The sequence below is a fragment of the Mobula hypostoma genome, chromosome 21, assembly GCF_963921235.1.
Source record: "Mobula hypostoma chromosome 21, sMobHyp1.1, whole genome shotgun sequence".
Taxonomy (NCBI): Eukaryota; Metazoa; Chordata; class Chondrichthyes; order Myliobatiformes; family Myliobatidae; genus Mobula; species Mobula hypostoma.
In genome coordinates, this window is record NC_086117.1 from 27,338,677 (window position 1) to 27,359,515 (window position 20,839).

Below are 20,839 nucleotides of genomic sequence, written 5' to 3' on the forward strand. Positions count from 1 at the left end.
AATGGGCAAAGGAATGCCAGTTGGAAATAGTGTGGACAAGTGTATGGTCATGCACTTTGGGAGAAGGAATGAAGATGTAGACTATTTTCTAAACGGGAAGGAAATTCAGAAATCAGAGGTGCAGCACGATTTGGAAGTCCTCGAGCAGGATTCTCTAAAAATTAACTTGCCGGCTGAGTCGGTGGTGAGGAAGGCAAATGCAATGTTAGCATTCATTTCAAGAGGACTGGAATATAAAAGCAGGAATGTAATGCTGAGGTTTTAGAAGTCATTGGTCAGACCTCACTTGGAGTACTGAGAACAGTTTTGGACCCCTTTCTAAGAAAGGATGTTCTAGCACTGCAGAGGGTTTAGAGGAGGTTCACAAGAATGTTCCTGAGAATGAAAGGCTTCATGTAGAGGAGCATCTGATGGCTATGGGCCTGTATTCAGGGGAGTTTAGAAGAATGAGGGAAGATTTCATTGAAACCTATCAAATAAAGGCCTAGATATAGAAGATGTTTCTTGTAATGGTGGATTCCAGGACCAGGGGGCACAGATTATCCGTTTAGAACCAAGATGAGGAGGAATTTCTATAGCCAGAGGGTGGTGAATCTATGGAATTCATTGCTGCAGACAGCTGAATATATTTCAACATAATCAGATCATTGAGTCTGTTTAAAGCAGAGGTTGATATGATCTTCATTAATAAGGGTGAAGACAGGAGAATGGGGTTGGGAGGGATAATAAATGGCAGAGCAGACCCAATGGCTAGAATGGTCTATTACTGCTCCTGTGTCTTCTGGACCAGAACAGTGCACAATGCTCCAGCTCTGGCATAACCAATGTTTTATAAACATAGGTAACCTCCAGGCAGTTATCTTCCTTTTCCCTGGATAATGAAGGCTATTGTTCTGGACTTTGAAAGTACATTTCAGCATCATAGAAGCTCAAGTATATAGAAAAAGTCAAAAGTCCTAGATCATCACAACATAGAAAGAGGCCCTACAGCCCATCTAGTCTGTGCTAGCCTATTTTTCTGCCTGGTCACATCTACCTGCACCTAAACCATAGCCCTCTCATCTACTAATTAATAAATCAATTATGCATTATGTGAAAGAGCTGATTGACCACAACTTCTTCTCATGCTTGTAGTGTGCTGTGGTATTTCACATGCTGAATGCCACCCATCAAGTACCTTGAATAATAAGGACATATGTTGGCTTTCAATTACTAATTTCAAATACTTTATTTATCAATAATTCATTTTATTACAAACAAATGAAATGCACATAGATTTACCCAGTACATTTCTACACTCTGGATGTGTCTGTGGGTGAATTACCCATCTTTTGTTTCAGCACCTCTTTTTAAAAGATTTTTCTTTTAAAAGGTTAGCTTGATTTATTACATGTATGTCAAAACATACAGCAAAATAAATTTGTTTCATTAAATTGAATCAGCAAGGACTGTGACATGTTTGCAATGTCGCCATGCTCCCAGCATCAGCATTGCACACATATAAAGTACTGAAGTATGGGGAAATGTTTTTCCCAGTCTTCACGTTCGTCACCTTCAGAGGCTGCGAACTCTCAGCAGAGTATATCCCAATGCTACCTTCATTGGAAGTCTGACTGAATGAGCACGGGGGGGGGGGGGGGAGCTTTATCTGACCCATGCTGTAGCTCCACTGGCAGAGCCTGAGAAACACAGTAAGAGAAGGTTTTGCTCTGTATCTAACCTGCAAATGCGACAGTCCTGCAGGTAATGTGTGGAGATGCCCCTACACCAAACACCCTTGCACAACAGCAGGTGACGAAGAAAAGGCAAAGAAGAATTTTAGTTCAGGACTGGTTTGCTCTCAGAAGGGATGAAGAAAATAAGAGTTTAATGCTGCATAATTTTAACTTCCAGCTCTCCTACGTCCAGATTCCACACAACTGTTGTCATTGTTAGGGGAATCCTTCAGGTTCCGGAACTCTCTCTCAAGTTGCTCCAAGGTTTTCCCTTTGGTTTCAGGAATGCAGAAAGCAGTAAATATTATAGCGAATATGGATATCACACAGAAGAAAAAGAAGGGTACAGAGAGTCCAAAGGATTTCTGAAAAAGAGTAGTTTTCAGTTAACTTTCAAAGTTCAAAGTAAATTTATTATCTAAGTCGTATGTCACCAAATGCAACCCAGAGATTCATTTTCTTGTGGGCATACTCAGTAAATCCATAATAGAGTACAGTCGCATCAACTTGAGCCTTCAACTAGTGTGCAAAAGACAACAAACCGTGCAAGACAAAAAGAAAGAAATAATAATACTAAATAAATAAGCAAAAATATCAAGACAAGAAAAAAGTCTTCAGATGCTGGAAATCCAAGCAACACACAGAAGATGCTGGAGGAGTTCAGCAGGCCAGCCAGCATGTATGGGAAAGAGAACGGTAGATGTTTCGGGCCGAGACCCTTCAGCAGGACTGATTGCCTTGGACTTTCAGGAGGATTTGGTAAGGAGCCACACAGTAGTTCAAACAAAATTCATTAATCCTCTATGATCTAGTTAACAAAAGAGAATTGTAGGGACAACAGGCTGATTTAGGGTAAGGTGGCTGTGTCTCAAGGGCTAGCACAGTGTTATATGTAATTATGCCTGGGGAGAACTGTTGACATTTCATTGCATTTGTCCCTCAAATCAATCTGACGAAGCTTTGTTTCATTCCTTCTATTGCAAGATTATTCTTCCTTAAATAGAGAGACTGGATCTTTCCTAAAGTTGTGGGCGAGTTCACCCTGGGCTCTGTATGGCTGCAGTAAAATGTCTTCACTATCATGTGGGACTAGGTGTTCTATGACCAAGTTTGCTGTTAATACAAAGCAGGGTGACGATCTGAGTTTGAGGACAATGCAGTGAGGCTTTAAGGGTATATGGACAGGCTAAGTCAATGGGTAAGGATATGCCAGATGTGATATATTGTGGCAAAATTTTGAAGTGATTTTCTTTAGTAGGGAAAGTAGATATTGTGCTAAATGGTGAAAGGTTGAAAACTGTTGTTGTTCAAAGTTCAAACTCAGATGATCAAAGCGTGTATGCTACCTGCAGATTCATTTTCTTTTAGGCATTTAAAGAAAAATAAAGAAATGTGATAGGATTTATGAACAACTATAAATAACAAAGACAGACAAACAACTAATGTGAAAAAGAAGATAGATTGTGCAAATAGTTTTCAAAAGTGATTAAATAACACTGAATTGTAGAATGCTTGAAAGTGAGTCTCTAGTTTGTGAAGTCAGAGCGATCTCAATGTTCCTGCACAGAAACATATGAAGTCCAAACTGCAGGAACATCCAGCAAATAGGAAGGCAAATGCTATATTGGCCTTTCTTGCAAGAGCATCTGAGAGCCTGCAGTGAAGACACATTACTGCAGTCATTCAGAGCCCTGATGTGACCACTCCTACAACTTCATGGACAGATCCAGTCTCTCTACTAAAGGTAGAATAAACTTGCAACAGAGGGAATGAAACAACAGTTTGTAAAGTTGATTCCAGAGACAAAAACCCATTGAAATGAATAAAATTCATGCCAGGTTTGCCAGGCAGGCATGTTGAGATAATGCAGTGGTTAGCACAACACTTTACAGTACCAGGGACCCGGGTTCAACTCCCATCACTGTCTGTAAGGAGTTTGTACGTTCCCCCGTGACCATGTGGGTTTCCTCCGGGTGCTCGGTTTCCTCCAATAGTCCAAAGACCAACCGGTTGGTAGATTATTTGGTCATTGTAAATTGTGCAGTGATTAAATTGGGGATTTCTGGGCTGCACAGCTCAAAGGGCTGGAAGGACTTTTTCTGCACTGAATCTCAATAAATAAATAAATAAACAAACAAAACCAGGGGTCACACCCTAAGATAAGGGAATGGCCATTTACGACTGGGAAGAGAAGATATTTTCTCATGCAGCAAGTGAGTTGTGCGGGCTGTCACTAATCAAGCTTGGAAGATTTTTGGATATTCAGAGGATCGAGGTACTGTATATGGACTTTTTCCTATGGTCAGGAGACAAAACGTATCCCAGAAACCCATGAAATGCAAGAGAAAGTGAATTCTTCATGGTTACATTAGGACAAACAAACCTTCACTGGCAGGAACCACTTTGTAAGGATGAAAGCTGTGATATAACTGACGATGACACACAGTCCCGACGTCAAACCACGGACTTTAATTGGAAGAATCTCCGACATTAACAGCCAAGTGACTGGTCCCCAGCCCAGGGCGTAGCCTATGTACAGGTGAAAAGGAGATAAAAGTCTTTAGTCACAATGAGGCAAATGACAAAGCTGTCTTTTGAATAGGACGGGGAAAAGAAATCAAATAACAACGTGAAAATATTTCTTAGAAACAAGTGAGGAGCCATTAGTGCAATGAAGCCATTTCTGTGGACATTACTCACCCCGAGCACCATTTCCTTTTTACTGAATGCTCGCTTTTAACACCGACTCCTCATCTCCTTGTGAGACACTTGCCCTTAACTTATAAATGCAGCTTACCTCTGCTAAATGCAATGCTCTTGGAATTTAACCCTTTATTCTGGTTATAGCAAACACAGCGCATTGTATTAATGATGCTACCTCATTATTCCACCAAGCACTGTCAGGTAAATGCCACTCCGAGAAGCGAGGGATGCAAAAGACAGGAAATGATAGGCTAATGAGCCTGACTTCAGTGGCCAGGAAGATGCTGGAGTCCATCATTAAGGATGAGGTTTCGGGGTGTTTGGAAGCACGTGATAAAATAGGCCAAAGTCAGCATTGTTCCCTTAAGGGGAAATCTTGCCTGACAAATTTGTTGGAATTCTTTGAAGAAACAACAAGTAAGATAGTTGCTCACTTGGATTTTCAGAAGGCCTTTGAGAAGGTGCTGTACTTGAGGCTGCTAACCTGCCTGAAACTATTACGGGAAGGATACTAGCATAGACAGAAGAATGGCTGACTAGCGTAGGCATAGAACGGAAATAAAGGCTGCCTAGTGACTAGTGAGTTTCTGCAGGGGTCGGTGTTGTGTCCGCTACTTCTCAGCTTACACGTTAATGATCTGGATGCCAGAACTGAAGTCTCTGTGGACAAGTTTGAGGACGATACAAAGATAGGTGGAGCGTCAGGTAGTGTTGAGGAAGCTGGGAGTCCACAGAAGGATTTCAACAGAGTGGGTGAAAGGGCAAAGAAGTGGCAGATGGAATACAGTGTAGGGAGGTGGATGGTCATGCACTTTGGTAGAAGAAACAAAGATGTAGACTATTATCCAAATGGGGAATGAATTAAAAATCGCAGCTGCAAAGGACGAGTCAGTCCTTGTGCAGGACTCTGTAAAGGTTAAAGGAAGACAAATGCAATGTTAGCATTCATTTTGAGAGGACGAGAATATAAAAGAAAGGATATAATGCTGAGGATTTATAAGGCACTGGTTAGACATTGGGGTATTGTGATTGGCTTTGCACAGCCTATCTAAGAAAGAATGTGCGAGCATTGAAGAAAGTCTGGTCCAGAGGAGGATTACGGGAATAGTCCTGAGAATGAAAGGATTAATGTATGAAGAGCGTTTGATGGCTCTGGATCTGTACTTGCTGAGGTTTAGAAGAATGAGAGGTGAGGATCTCAGTGAAGCTTACTGCATATTGGAAGGCCAAGATAGAGTGGATATGGAGAGGATATTTCCAGTTGTGGGAGATTCTAGGACTAGAAAGCACAGGCTCAGAGCAGGAGGACCTCTTTGAGAACAGAGAAGAGGAAGAACCTGTTTAGCTAGCGGGTGGCGAATATGTGGAATTCATTGCCACAGACAGCTGTGGAGGCCAAATCCGTGGGAATATTTAACACAGAGATTGGTAGGTTGTTGATTAGTATGGGCATCAGAGGTTATGGGGAGAAGGCAGGAGAATGGGGTTGAAAGAAAAAAATGACCTGATCAAATAGCAATGCAGACCCAATGTGACAAATGGTCTCATTCTGCTTCTATACCTCAGAGTCTTATGGTAGGTACAACATAGATCTGGCATAAAGTAAAACTTCCTTTACAGACCCCTAAATAAAACACTTGCAGTCTGACTTACCAAATATGTAAACCATGATGCTGACGAGAGGTATGAGGGTTAACCACTTTTCTGTGCTGGTCTGAAAGAGATGCTCGACAGTTAAGTGGCCACTCTCCACAGTGCTAATGTTGGTTACATTACTTCTTACATCATTTACTTTGACGTAGACTCCAAAAGTCAGTGTTGACATAAACATAATTATACCTGGTGCGGGAAGGAGAAGGAAAAACATGAGAGTCCTTGCAGTTTACAGTGATTCAAGACCTGTTGAACAATAGCACCCACATTGAAAAGTACAGCAATATAATAGAATGTTTAATTGGTATAGAAAGCCATTTAGCACAACACAAGCTCAAATCCCACTCTGAAAAGTTGAAATTACATTGAACTTTCAGGAGAAGAAAACCAAAGCTAATGGATTATCATAAAAACACACAAGATTCACTTGTGTATCTCCATCATGTGGTTCATACCCATTTGTGTGTCCAGTCCCACACCAGCACTGTTGATTCAGCTGACCTTTGGAGTGATCTAGAGCTATTGAAATAATACCATACTATCAATAACCCAACTCCTTAGGAACTGGGCAATAATTGCCAACTTTGCCAGGAAAACCTGGTTTTCCAGTGTCTCTCAATTACCTCACCCCAGTTCTGAAGCCACCAGCTCTACTATTCTCTGGCAACTTTGGTCCAAGACCCATTTGTATTCTATAGGACCACAGGAGTCACACCTAAGCCAGTCTTCACAGACATTCCTATTGGTGGAATATGAGCAAATTTGCTTCTTTTCACTACAAAAAAGAAATCCTTTCTAAACCCTAGCAAATCAACACAGACCAATGATGGAACTGCTTCTCCTTCTGTGTTATCATTGCCACTGCATCTGTTCATGTACCATAGAAGAAGCCAAAGCAATTTCACTGTGCAACTTTAAAGCTTTTTTTCTATTGTACCTGACACAAAGAGAAGTTTCCGTCTTCCGGCTTTGTCCATTATCCAGGCGGCAATCGACACAGACACCAAGCGAATGGCACCCACCAGAACAGCATCATAGGACCCTTTCTAACAGAGAATACCTCTGTCAGTATGCAGAACAGGAAGTGGGGGGAGAGAGGGAAAGAGGAGGGAGGTAGAATAAATGTAAAAGACATCTTTCCTTTAGCAGAGGGTAAATATTTAAAGTAAATAGTTGAAGTCATGGAGAAGGGATGAAAGAATGATTATCACTTGGGATGAGGGGCCTGGAGTTCTGCCTAAGAGGCAGAAATTCTCATAACATTTAATTAGTACTTCGATTGTTCCTTAAAGAGCACTAACTGCTGCAAGATGAGATTTCTATGATTCTCTTTAAGTACATTTTAGGTTTTCCTCCCAGTCCTTCCGTCTGACAGCATTCTTACTATTGTCTGGGTAAAAGCATGTCTTTTGCGTTCTTTGTTTCATTTCTCAACTATGATATTAGAATGGTTTCCTTCCCCACAAGTGGAAACATTCCATGCCTACATCATCAGACCCCCATTAGGTCCTGTCTCTCTGTGCATTTTCAAGAGTAATGAGCCTCAGGAAATCAGCTTTTCCTGATGTTTGAAACTTCCGGTCCAATTCCTCATTTTTGCTGTTACTTTGACGACTTTTGTCTGCGTCCTATCACAAGCCTTCCCTCTCTTCTTTCTGTAGACAATGGCACAGAAGAGTTGCATCTGGAAGGCAACAGTCAGGGGCAGTGGGAGATGAACAGGTCCTGGGAACAGAGCAAGCTTGGTGTTTCGTTTGTTTGGATGGTGTTGGTGAGCAGAGTTGCTACTTACCAGAATTACAGATGTACTATCAAAGATGAGCTGCATGTTGATCAGTATGGGAGTGATTCCACTGAGCTGCTGAAACACCCTCATGGTGAGGGTAATCAGCATGGGTTTGTAGACAAAGGCCTGGCGCAGATCGGTACACGACACTTTTTTCACCTGTCAGAGTCAAAGAGCCACAATCTCACATTGGAAGGAAAGGGAAAGAGAAGTACTTTCACAGTATTGGAATGCAGTACAAACTACAGAAAATGACTAGAATGCAAAAATAATAATGAGATAAACGATTGGATAATCCAATGGAATGATGTTTTTCCAGGGATAATGACACAGGGCCCCAGCAGTATTCACGTACAGCTTCTTAACATGGTTATCTCAGAACCCAAATAACCCTCAAGCTACTCACTTCTCCAAAAATTGGAACTTACATCAGTAACACCTCACTGTGGTGCAGTAATACCATTCCTGTTCAAAACGGTATACTCCTTCAGTACTGCCGTCTGACAGTGTGGCACTCCCTCAGTACTGTCCCTCCGACCGTGTGACACTCCCTCAGTACTGTCCCTCTGACCGTGTGACACTCCCTCAGTACTGTCCCTCTGTCCGTGTGACACTCCCTCAGTACTGTCCCTCTGACAGTATGACACTCCCTCAGTACTGTCCCTCTGACAGTGCAACACTCCCTCAGTACTGTCCCTCCGACCATGTGACACTCCCTCGGTACTGTCCCTCTGACAGTGTGACACTCCCTCGGTACTGTCCCTCTGACAGTGTGACACTCCCTCGGTACTGTCCCTCTGACCGTGTGACACTCCCTCAGTACTGTCCCTCTGACCGTGTGACACTCCCTCAGTACTGTCCCTCTGACAGTGTGACACTCCCTCAGTACTGTCCCTCTGACAGTGCAACACTCCCTCAGTACTGTCCCTCCGACCATGTGACACTCCCTCGGTACTGTCCCTCTGACAGTGTGACAATCCCTCGGTACTGTCCCTCTGACAGTGTGACACTCCCTCAGTACTGTCCCTCTGACAGTGTGACACTCCCTCAGTACTGTCCCTCCGACCATGTGACACTCCCCCGGTACTGTCCCTCTGACCGTGTGACACTCCCTCAGTACTGTCCCTCCGACCGTGTGACACTCCCTCGGTACTGTCCCTCTGACAGTGCGACACTCCCTCAGTACTGTCCCTCTGACAGTGTGACACTCCCTCAGTACTGTCCCTCTGACAGTGCGACACTCCCTCAGTACTGTCCCTCCGACCATGTGACACTCCCTCGGTACTGTCCCTCTGACAGTGTGAGATCCCTCAGTACTGTCCCTCTGACAGTGTGACACTCCCTCAGTACTGTCCCTCCGACCGTGTGACACTCCCTCGGTACTGTCCCTCTGACAGTGCGACACTCCCTCAGTACTGTCCCTCTGACAGTGCGACACTCCCTCAGTACTGTCCCTCTGACAGTGCGACACTCCCTCAGTACTGTCCCTCTGACAGTGTGACACTCCCTCAGTACGATCCCTCTGACAGTGTGACACTCCCTCAGCACTGTCTCTCTGACAGTGTGACACTCCCTCAGTCCTGCTCACTGATGCCAGCTTTGATTGTGAACCTTTGATGTGGGACCTACTTTCTGTCTCTTGACATGGATTGGCGCAGGTGTGACCTGTACAAAAAGGACGGGTTACACTTGAATCCTAGGGGGACCAATATCCTGGCAGGGAGATTAGCGAGGGCTACTGAGGTGACTTTAAACTAGAATGGTTGGGGGGTGGGAATCAAATTAAAGAGGCTAGGCGAGAGGAGGTTAGTTCACAACAGAGGGATGGGAACCAGTGCAGAGAGACAGAGGGGTGTAAAGTGAGGGTAGAAGCAAAAAGTAGTAAGGAGAAGAGTAAAAGTGGCAGGCCGACAAATCCAAGGCAAGCATTAAAAAGGGCCACTTTTCAACATAATTGTATAAGGGCTAAGAGAGTTGTAAAAGAGCGCCTGAAAGCTTTGTGTGTCAATGCAAGGAGCATTCGTAACAAGGTGGATGAATTGAAAGTGCAGATTGTTATTAATGATTATGATATAGTTGGGATCACAGAGACATGGCTCCAGGGTGACCAAGGATGGGAACTCAACGTTCAGGGATATTCAATATTCAGGAGGGATAGACATGAAAGAAAAGGAGGGGGGGTGGCGTTGCTGGTTAAAGATAAGATTAACGCAATGGAAAGGAAGGACATAAGCCGGGAAGATGTGGAATCGATATGGGTAGAGTGCGTAACACTAAGGGGCAGAAAACACTGGTGGGAGTTGTGTACAGGCCACCTAACAGTAGTAGTGAGGTCGGAGATGGTATTAAACAGGAAATTAGAAATGTGTGCAATAAAGGAACAGCAGTTATAATGGGTGACTTCAATCTACATGTAGATTGGGTGAACCAAATTGGTAAAGGTGCTGAGGAAGAGGATTTCTTGGAATGTATGCGGGATGGTTTTTTGAACCAACATGTCGAGGAACCAACTAGAGAGCAGGCTATTCTAGACTGGGTTTTGAGCAATGAGGAAGGGTTAATTAGCAATCTTGTCGTGAGAGGCCCCTTGGGTAAGAGTGACCATAATATGGTGCAATTCTTCATTAAGATGGAGAGTGACATAGTTAATTCAGAAACAAAGGTTCTGAACTTAAAGAGGGGTAACTTTGAAGGTATGAGACGTGAATTAGCTAAGATAGTCTGGCAAATGACACTTAAAGGATTGACGGTGGATATGCAATGGCAAGCATTTAAAGATTGCATGGATAAACTACAACAATTGTTCATCCCAGTTTGGCAAAAGAATAAATCAAGGAAGGTAGTGCACCCGTGGCTGACAAGAGAAATTAGGGATAGTATCAATTCCAAAGAAGAAGCATACAAATTAACCAGAAAAAGTGGCTCACCTGAGGACGGGGAGAAATTCAGAGTTCAGCAGAGGAGGACAAAGGGCTTAATTAGGAAGGGGAAAAAAGATTATGAGAGAAAACTGGCAGGGAACATAAAAACTGACTGTAAAAGCTTTTATAGATATGTAAAAAGGAAAAGACTGGTAAAGACAAATGTAGGTCCCCTACAGACAGAAACAGGTGAATTGATTATGGGGAGCAAGGACATGGTAGACCAATTGAATAATTACTTTGGTTCTGTCTTCACTAAGGAGGACATAAATAATCTTCCAGAAATAGTAGGGGACAGAGGGTCCAGTGAGATGGAGGAACTGAGCGAAATACATGTTAGTAGGGAAGTGGTGTTAGGTAAATTGAAGGGATTAAAGGCAGATAAATCCCCAGGGTCAGATGGTCTGCATCCCAGAGTGCTTAAGGAAGTAGCCCAAGAAATAGTGGATGCATTAGTGATAATTTTTCAAAACTCGTTAGATTCTGGACTAGTTCCTGAGGATTGGAGGGTGGCTAATGTAACCCCTCTTTTTAAAAAAGGAGGGAGAGAGAAACCGGGGAATTATAGACCGGTTAGCCTAACGTCGGTGGTGGGGAAACTGCTGGAGTCAGTTATCAAAGATGTGATAGCAGTACATTTGGAAAGCGGTAAAATCATCGGACAAAGTCAGCATGGGTTTGTGAAAGGAAAATCATGTCTGACGAATCTCATAGAATTTTTTGAGGATGTAACTAGTAGAGTGGATAGGGGAGAACCAGTGGATGTGGTATATTTGGATTTTCAAAAGGCTTTTGACAAGGTCCCACACAGGAGATTAGTGTGCAAACTTAAAGCACATGGTATTGGGGGTAAGGTATTGATGTGGATAGAGAATTGGTTAGCAGACAGGAAGCAAAGAGTGGGAATAAATGGGAGCTTTTCAGAATGGCAGGCAGTGACTAGTGGGGTACCGCAAGGCTCAGTGCTGGAACCCCAGTTGTTTACAATATATATTAATGACTTAGATGAGGGAATTAAATGCAGCATCTCCAAGTTTGCGGATGACACGAAGCTGGGCGGCAGTGTTAGCTGTGAGGAGGATGCTAAGAGGATGCAGGGTGACTTGGATAGGTTGGGTGAGTGGGCAAATTCATGGCAGATGCAATTTAATGTGGATAAATGTGAAGTTATCCACTTTGATGGCAAAAATAGGAAAACAGATTATTATCTGAATGGTGGCCGATTAGGAAAAGGGGAGGTGCAACGAGAGCTGGGTGTCATTATACACCAGTCATTGAACGTGGGCATGCAGGTACAGCAGGCGGTGAAAAAGGCAAATGGTATGCTGGCATTTATAGCAAGAGGATTCGAGTACAGGAGCAGGGAGGTACTACTGCAGTTGTACAAGGCCTTGGTGAGACCACACCTGGAGTATTGTGTGCAGTTTTGGTCCCCTAATCTGAGGAAAGACATCCTTGCCATAGAGGGAGTACAAAGAAGGTTCACCAGATTGATTCCTGGGATGGCAGGACTTTCATATGATGAAAGACTGGATGAACTAGGCTTATACTCGTTGGAATTTAGAAGATTGAGGGGGGATCTGATTGAAACGTATAAAATCCTAAAGGGATTGGACAGGCTAGATGCAGGAAGATTGTTCCCGATGTTGGGGAAGTCCAGAACGAGGGGTCACAGTTTGATGATTAAGGGGAAGCCTTTTAGGACCGAGATGAGGAAGAACTTCTTCACACAGAGAGTGGTGAATCTGTGGAATTCTCTGCCACAGGAAACAGTTGAGGCCAGTTCATTGGCTATATTTAAGAGGGAGTTAGATATGGTCCTTGTGGCCATGGGGATCAGGGGGTATGGAGGGAAGGCTGGTGCAGGGTTCTGAGTTGGATGATCAGCCATGATCATAATAAATGGCGGTGCAGGCTCGAAGGGCCAAATGGCCTACTCCTGCACCTATTTTCTATGTTTCTATGTTTCTATTTCTCTCCCCATTGAACCAGCGCTGATACAATTTCTTTGAGATAATTTTTTTTTAAATGTGAGAATAATATACTGATTCTTTTGTGGTTCTCCAAGCAAAAAAAAAACTCTTATTGTAGAATCGATGCCCATCAGCCGAGGAGGTCTCATTCCATCCACACGATCCAAGCTTCCTTGTGATTTGTCAGTGGTCCCTGCTGTGAGAATAAACTCTCCTCATTGACAGTTGTGCTCACAGATCAGCCAGCAACTCATTGAGTGCTGGAGGCTAATTGCCTGAACCATGTTTCTACATTCCGGTGTGAGCTTGGAATTCTTTGTGATGGGAGTGAATGGGAAGGGACCTGGAATGTCTTCATTTTACTGAGTGAGTGACTGTTGGGATAAAGTGACTGCTGATCCCGATGGGAATGGGAAGGGATCTGGAATGTCTTCATTTTACTGAGTGAGTGACTGTTGGGATAAAACGACTGCTGATCCCGATGGGAATGGGAAGGGATCTGGAATGTCTTCATTTTACTGAGTGAGTGACTGTTGGGATAAAACGACTGCTGATCCCGATGGGAATGGGAAGGGATCTGGAATGTCTTCATTTTACTGAGTGAGTGACTGTTGGGATAAAACGACTGCTGATCCCGATGGTGTCTCTGCTTCTGCTGGCAAGACAGAAAGACTTTCCACTTACGTTCCCAACCAGAGCCTCCTGAATCTCCCTGTACTCCAGCAAGTAGTTAAAATCCGACCCCCGGAGCCACATGAGTGCTTGAACAGCTTCATGGTCGCGGTCTTTGGAGACTAAATAGCGAGGGGATTCCGGCATGAAGCACAAAATAATGACCAATACTGCTGGTATAATTGTCCCAACCGCGGCCAGCCAACGCCAGGATAGGACCAGATCTGGAAAAGAATCAAAGGACTCCTGTCAGTGTACTTCTTCCCAAAGAAATTGCACATAAAGAAGAATACTTCCATTCCATTATAATTTCAATTCTTTCCCACCTATTCCCATTGGGGCCAAGCCTTTCCTACCCTCTTTCAATGCCCATAATCCCAGTGGGAGACAGGAACAGGAATTGGCTGATTATACCTCGTGCCGTTTCTGGCATTCATTAAAATCTGTGACATAACTTCATATTCCGCCCCCCCCCATCATTTCATATAAAAATTAATCCATCTTGGAGTTATCATCAACATTCAGAAGAGAGCAAAGATTCCCAGGTTTTTTTGTTCTGTTCCACTCCAAAGATTTCTTTTCTTCTGCCCCCTTTTCAACCTATTCTCGAATCGTAGACATTGATCTATTGATACGTATCTTAGCATCTCTGTCTAAATTCACAAAGCTCAGTGACGGACACGTCAAAATTGAAAATCATTAGCACCTTTCACATAAAGAGTCCTTCCTAACCAGTTAATTTCCTGTCCCGATTCATAATTTGTCTTGAATCTCATGAACAAAAACCTTAGTTAAGACTATCAATGAGTGAATTTATCAAATGCCCTCTAGAAGTCCCCAGGGATTACTTCCGAAAGATTCTTTCTCTCCCAACTTCAGTCATGTCTTCGGACAATTCAGTGGGTTTTATCAACCAAGAGATATCCCTTCCCTCCCATATTTTAGAATCCCAATTGATTAAGGCCTTCCCATTCATTCCCAATGTACTGAATTCCTCACCCAATGCATAGAGCAGAAGTGATCCACAGACAAGCATAAACTGGGAGGTAGAGCCCAGTCTTCCTCTCAGCTTGACCACTGATATCTCAGAAATGTAGACCTGCAGGAGAGGAAGGGTACGTTTAATAACCTGCTGATCACAGGACTTGGTGGGTGATGTCTGGAGCAGACGATTCCATGAGGGACACACTGAAACTCAACAGAAATAGCTGCATATTAGATTTAACCCCTGTGATTCCGAGTGGCTGACATCAACAAGTCTTGGTGTTCCCCTATGACTGAGAGAATATCTCTTCCTGGGCTGAGATAATGTCTACACTAGAGAACCGAGTCAACTGTTTGTTGTGATGCATCTAGTGTGGTAGTGTAGTGGGTAGTGCTTGTCACTCTCGCTTTCAGCTTCCACCACTGGCTAGCCGTCTTGCAAAAAGGAGAGTGGAATGTGTAAGTCTTTCTATGCCAGGACATAGCCTTTCCAACAGCAAGCCTCATGGAGTGCCTCCTCGCTGTCGACACACAGAAACTGAACTCCTTTCGGACTCAGGCTGGAATACAGAGGACAGGGAGGAGGTCTGGCCCCTGCACACAGGGCACGCAGGCACCTGACACCTCTGTACCGTGTAGGGCATACAACACTATTGGAGGGATAGTCTTTGCACAAGGCCGCTCTGTCAGAGGGGCAGTACTGAGGGAGTGTCACACTGTCGGAGGGACAGTACTGAGGGAGTGTCACACTGTCAGAGGCACAGTACTGAGGGAGTGTCTCACTGTCGGAGGGACAGTACTGAGGGAGTGTCACACTGTCAGAGGCACAGTACTGAGGGAGTGTCTCACTGTCGGAGGGACAGTACTGAGGGAGTGTCACACTGTCAGAGGCACAGTACTGAGGGAGTGTCTCACTGTCGGAGGGACAGTACTGAGGGAGTGTCACACTGTCGGAGGGACAGTACTGAGGGAGTGTCACACCGTCGGAGGGACAGTACTGAGGGATTGTCACACTGTCAGAGGGACAGTACTGAGGGAGTGTCACACCGTCGGAGGGACAGTACTGAGGGATTGTCACACTGTCAGAGGGACAGTACTGAGGGAGTGTCACACTGTCAGAGGGACAGTACTGAGGGAGTGTCACACTGTCAGAGGCACAGTACTGAGGGAGTGTCACACTGTCGGAGGGACAGTACTGAGGGAGTGTCACACTGTCAGATGGTCAGTGCTGAGGGTGTTCAATTCCTGCTGCTGTCTGCAAGGAGTTGGTACGTGCTCCCCATGACCATGTCGGTTCATACTGAGTGCTCTGGTTTTCTCCATATTCCATAGAGATACAGGCTGGGATTAGTCAGTTGTGGGCATTCTCTTTTGGCACCAGAAACTGGCTGAATCCTCACTGATTTGGTTACACAAATGATGCATTTCCCACTGAATGATTCGATGTACATGTGACAATTAAAGCTAATCTTGATCTCATCTCTTTCTCACTCTCAGATTTTCCTGTCCCTTTAGCTGTGCACGATCAAAATACAAAGACGAGGAAGTCTGCCCATGTTGGAACTCCAGAGCAACACACACAAAGTGCTGGAGGAGCTCAGCAGGTCAGGCGGCGGCTGGAGAAGAGCTGCCGATGCTGCCTGGCCAGCTCAGCTCCTCCAGCAAAGTAGAAAGGTTGAATTTGTGTTTTCAGGGACCTGACAGAAAGTTATCCTTTGCTAACTTACCGGGATGGAGCTAGCTGCCATTCCCCCCGCAAATCCAGTCAGTGCACGGCCAACATCAAGCATCCAAATGGTCTGAGCACTGCCCATTAAGGCAAATCCCAAGGCCGACGGAACAGTGGACACCATGATGGTCAGTTTGCGACCCAGTAAGTCATTGAAGAGCATGGCACTGAGACCACCGAATGCGGTCCCCAAGGTGAAGACGGACTGTGAAAAAAATGTTCATCACCAGGGTCACAGTATGAACATCGGAAAAGAAGATTTTGTTTAAAAGACAGATTGTTGATGTAACTCTTTCAACTTGGCTCAGGGACTGTTATTCTAACACATAACAAAATTTTGACATTTGTTTCTTCTCAGCATACCAATTGGCATCAGTATTTTAGAATGAGATCTTACTAAATCTAAATGGGGAGAAGGTTCAAACATCAGAGGTGCAGAGGGACTTGGGAGTCCTCATGCAAGACTCCCAGAAGTTAATTTACGGGTTGAGTCTGGTAAAGAAGGCAAATGCAATGTTGGCATTTATTTCAAGGGAAATAAAAGATAAAAAGAAGGAGATAATGCTGAGCTTTTATAAGACACTAGTCAGGCCGCACTTGGAGTACTGTCAACAGTTTTGAGCCTCATATCTCAGAAAAGATGTGTTGTCATTGAAGAGAGTCCAGAGGAGGTTCACGAGGATGATTCTGGAAATGAAGGGGGTAACATATGAGGAGAGTTTGGCAGCTTTGGGCCTGTACTCACTGGAATTTAGAACAATGTGGGGGGGGGGCGGGTGTGGAATCTCAATGAAACCTACTGAATGTTGAAAGGACTAGATCGGGTGGATATGGAGAGGATGTTTCCTCTGGTGGGAGTATCCAGAACTAGAGGGCACAGCCTCAAAATTGAGGGTTGACCTTTCAGAACAGAGGTAAGGAGGAATTTTTTTAGCCAAAGAGTAGTGTATCTGTTGAATGCTCTGCCACAGACTGTTGTGGAGGCCAGGACTGTGTGTATATTTAAGGAGGAAGTTGATTGTTTCCTGATCGGTCAGGGTTTCAAAGATATGGTGAGAAGGCAGGTGTATGGGGTTGAATAGGATCCGGGATCAGCCATGATGGAATTGCAGAGCAGACTCGATGGGCTGAATGGCCTGATTCTGCTCCTATTTCTTATGGTTTACAGTACGGGTGATCCGGGTTCCATTCCTGACACTGTCTGTGAGGAATTGTACGTTCTCCCACTGACCACATGGGTTTCATCCTAATGCTCTGGTTTCTCCTCACACTTGAAAGATGTACCGGTTGGTAGGTTAATTAGTAACGCTGGCCAGCAATTCCCCCGATCTAACCCTCGCCCGTGATTGGCGGACTTGCTGGCTGGCATTACTCAAAGGGCTGGAAGGGCCTATTCTGCACTGTATCACAACCAATAAATCAATCAATCAATCAATAAATCAAACAATCATGAACTACACAGACTAGATACAGAGTAAAACTTCTCCTTCAATGTCTCATTAATCATTGGCATGGCAAAGATAACACAGGCTAGATGCAGGTTAGAGTTTCACCTATCCTGTCCCATCAAACATTCCTGAGGCAGATACAGCACAGGTTAGCTGCAGAGTAAAGTCCCCTCTGTGATAATCATCGTAAGCTCCTACCTCAAACAGCGATGCTGATTGGGTATTCATTTTAAGATTCAGGTTTGGAGAATGTTCCAGTTCCGGGACCACAGGGGAAGTGTAGACCATTGCATAACCAAAGCTTACATTTCCCAAGACTGCTGTGAATACGGCCAGGAACATCCGCCTGTTGTTGGCTTTCCTGCAAGGAAAAAGTAGATGAATCTCTCAGCGTGCAGTAAAGCATTGGATCTTCAACCTTCCTATTCCAGTCCAGTGAATCCATCTCCAGGATTCATACCAGCATGTTACCCACCTGTCCTGTGGTTTCCTTAAGCGCATGGAAGTCAATTGCATGAGCCACTCATTGTAACAGGTATCTTATCTGTCAACACTCTCCAGTAACAGTGCTTCTCCTGCGCCCCTTACTGAATTGTAAATGACTATTTTATATCCTTTTCCCCTGGTTTTATACACCCATACTTCCTGTACATGGCCCTCAGTAATCGTTATCTCCTTTTGGATGCTGTTGAGGGGGGTGACGTGACAGAGGACGACCACGACAATTGGGTCTCTGGCACTGAGCCTGGTTCTGTGGTGCAGAAGAGAGAGAAGAAGATGAGGACATCCTGTACCCACACTTCCTCTACAGCTTTCTGTCAGAACATTGCATCACCTTAAAGATCTCTATTAGATAGTTTAGTGGTCATTCGTTGAGGAAGTATTGCCGATCTGTGATCTTTCCCAACCTCTTGATTCCCATAAGAAATCTGCGAGTTATTTTTGCACCTTCTCTAGAACCTCTCAATTCCCTTTTTAATAGCAAGTCTAGAATTCTACTTACGATTTCACAAGCGTGCTCTCCCCGAATATCCAGGAATGATCCAGTTCCCTGCTTTTCATAATCACCTCTCCAGAAATGAACCCAATTGCACAGCTGCATCATTATGACTCTATCACGAGGGAATTGTGTCCCCTTCTCCAAGTACACACAGTTCCCAAGGCACACACAGGCTCCCTAGAGCCCTTACTGAGATGTCACCTCACCATCAGCTACACTGTAGGCCACGACCTCCGGAAAGTTTATTTCTGCCAGTATTCTTCAATCAGCTCAGACCTCCTTATTGCTCAATTTCAGATTCTTATCCGGATAGAGAAATGGGGAAGCACAGCATTTCTGCTGGTTTTTTACTTTATATTTCCTTACAATGTAGTAGACCATAAGGACACAGGACCACAATGATGCCATTTGACCCTTCAAGTCTGTTTCACTATTCCACCAAGGCTTATTTATTATACCTCTCAACCCCATTCTCCTGTCTTCTCCTTGTAAACTTTGATGACCTTATTAACCAAAAACCTATAAATATACCCAATGACGTGACCTTCATGGACATCTGTAGCAATGAATTCCACAAATTCACCACACTCTGCTAAAAGAAAAAAATTTCCTCCTCATCTCTGTTCTCAGGTTGTGCCCTCAGGTCCAAGAGCCCACCACAGTAGGAAACATCCTCTCCACGTCCAGTCTATCTAAGCCTTTCAATACTCGATAGGTTTTAATCAGGTCTCCCCTCATTCTTCTAAACTGCAGTGAGTACGGGCCCAGAACCATCAAATGCTCTTCATACATTATCCATTTCATTCTGGATCATTCTTGTGAACGTACAGCCATTCAGCCCAGTGACTCTATGACAGCCACTAGAACATTTTCAATAGGTTTCAAAGTTACATTTAATGTCAGAGAAATGTATACAATATACATCCTGAAATTCTTCTTTTTCGCAAACATCCACGAAAACAGAGGAGTGCCTCAAAGAATGAATGACAGTTAAATATTAGAACCCCAAAGCCCCCCCAGCCTCCCTCACACACAAGCAGCAGCAAAGCAACGAGCCCCTCCACCAGCAAAAGAGTATCTGCCCCCTCCACTGAGCACTCAAGCATGCAGCAAAGACACAGACTTGCACTACTCGTTCACCCGGTAATTCGACATACCACAGGCACTCTCTGTCCCTAATAAGAGAAAAAGAGGTGTCCCCCTTTTCACAGCGAGAGGGAAGACATGACAAAAACAACTCACTAATTTATGATTTTAAAGTTCTTTTGCATTGCTTTTTCCGAGCTCTGTGTCCAAAGAATTCAGGTCTGTGGGCACACAGCCACTTTCGATCTTCCACGTACTCCCACGACACATTAGATACTGCCCGATGGTGATTTGCAGCATTTTCTGGTTATATTTCAGATTTCCAACATCTGCGGTATTTTGCTCTAATGTCTCCTGCAGTCGGGCAAGTACTGAATTTTGTCTGGTGCAGCTTATGTGAAAGTAGACAAGGACATCTTACAACATCAAGATGTAAATTCTTACTCCTTTCCTACTAAATATCCAGTTTTAAAAAATAAACACAACATTTACACAAAGCATATTTTAACTTCAGCTTTGCTTAATTTCATCTGATTTAGAAAGCTTAATTCCAGCTCTTACCCTGTTTGCTGCTGCTGTTCTCTTTCAACATCACGGAAGGTGTTATACTGTGGAGGAGAGGCTTTCGTGATCAATGCGTTCCTCATGCTGGGATGGAGTGGAGTACCTCTTGGTTCCTCACTGGGCTTTTATTCTGTCGTTTCCTCTACGGGTTTCCTCTTTACCCTGCTTCACCAGTTGTTGAAATGACTCATCTTGGATAGCTGCTACAGAATTTATTCTATTTAATTTTTGTCATGAGATGATCAGGATTTCCGTATTGACGTCAGCCCATGGGAGGAGCTTAAACCAGCAAGTAGACCTTGGAAACAATCAGTAGGAGGAAAATGGGTGTATGAGAAAAAGGACTGGTTTAAGCTGGTGATACTGAAGTTGGGTGACAGCTTACTGGTGGTTCATAGATCAAGAAATACCGGGCTTTGAGTCTGCAAGCTGCGCGGCCATTTGCCCCGCTGTCTGATAAACTGAGGCAGGGTGATCTGATAGTTTTTGTGCGAGTGTTGTTTGCAAGTTTTTGTTTCTTTTTCTTTTCGTGCAGGGGGAGATTGATGTCTTTCTTTCAACTACTTCTATGGTTTTGCGTATTTTATGGCTATCTGGAGAAGACA

General features: G+C 44.1%; 1 protein-coding gene across 1 annotated transcript; it reads right to left on the reverse strand.

The window, feature by feature from the left end:
- Positions 1–1,286: 1,286 nt before the first annotated feature.
- Positions 1,287–20,567, reverse strand: slc2a6 (solute carrier family 2 member 6). Its single transcript, XM_063073141.1, has 10 exons — positions 20,232–20,567; positions 17,783–17,945; positions 16,135–16,341; positions 14,423–14,522; positions 13,436–13,647; positions 7,864–8,016; positions 7,009–7,117; positions 6,072–6,257; positions 4,099–4,244; positions 1,287–2,080 (listed from the first exon to the last, which is right to left on the reverse strand). The coding sequence occupies exons 1-10, from the start codon at positions 20,315–20,317 to the stop codon at positions 1,883–1,885; spliced, it is 1,560 nt and encodes a 519-aa protein (XP_062929211.1). The 5' UTR covers positions 20,318–20,567; the 3' UTR covers positions 1,287–1,882.
- Between the last annotated feature and the right edge of the window lie 272 nt (positions 20,568–20,839).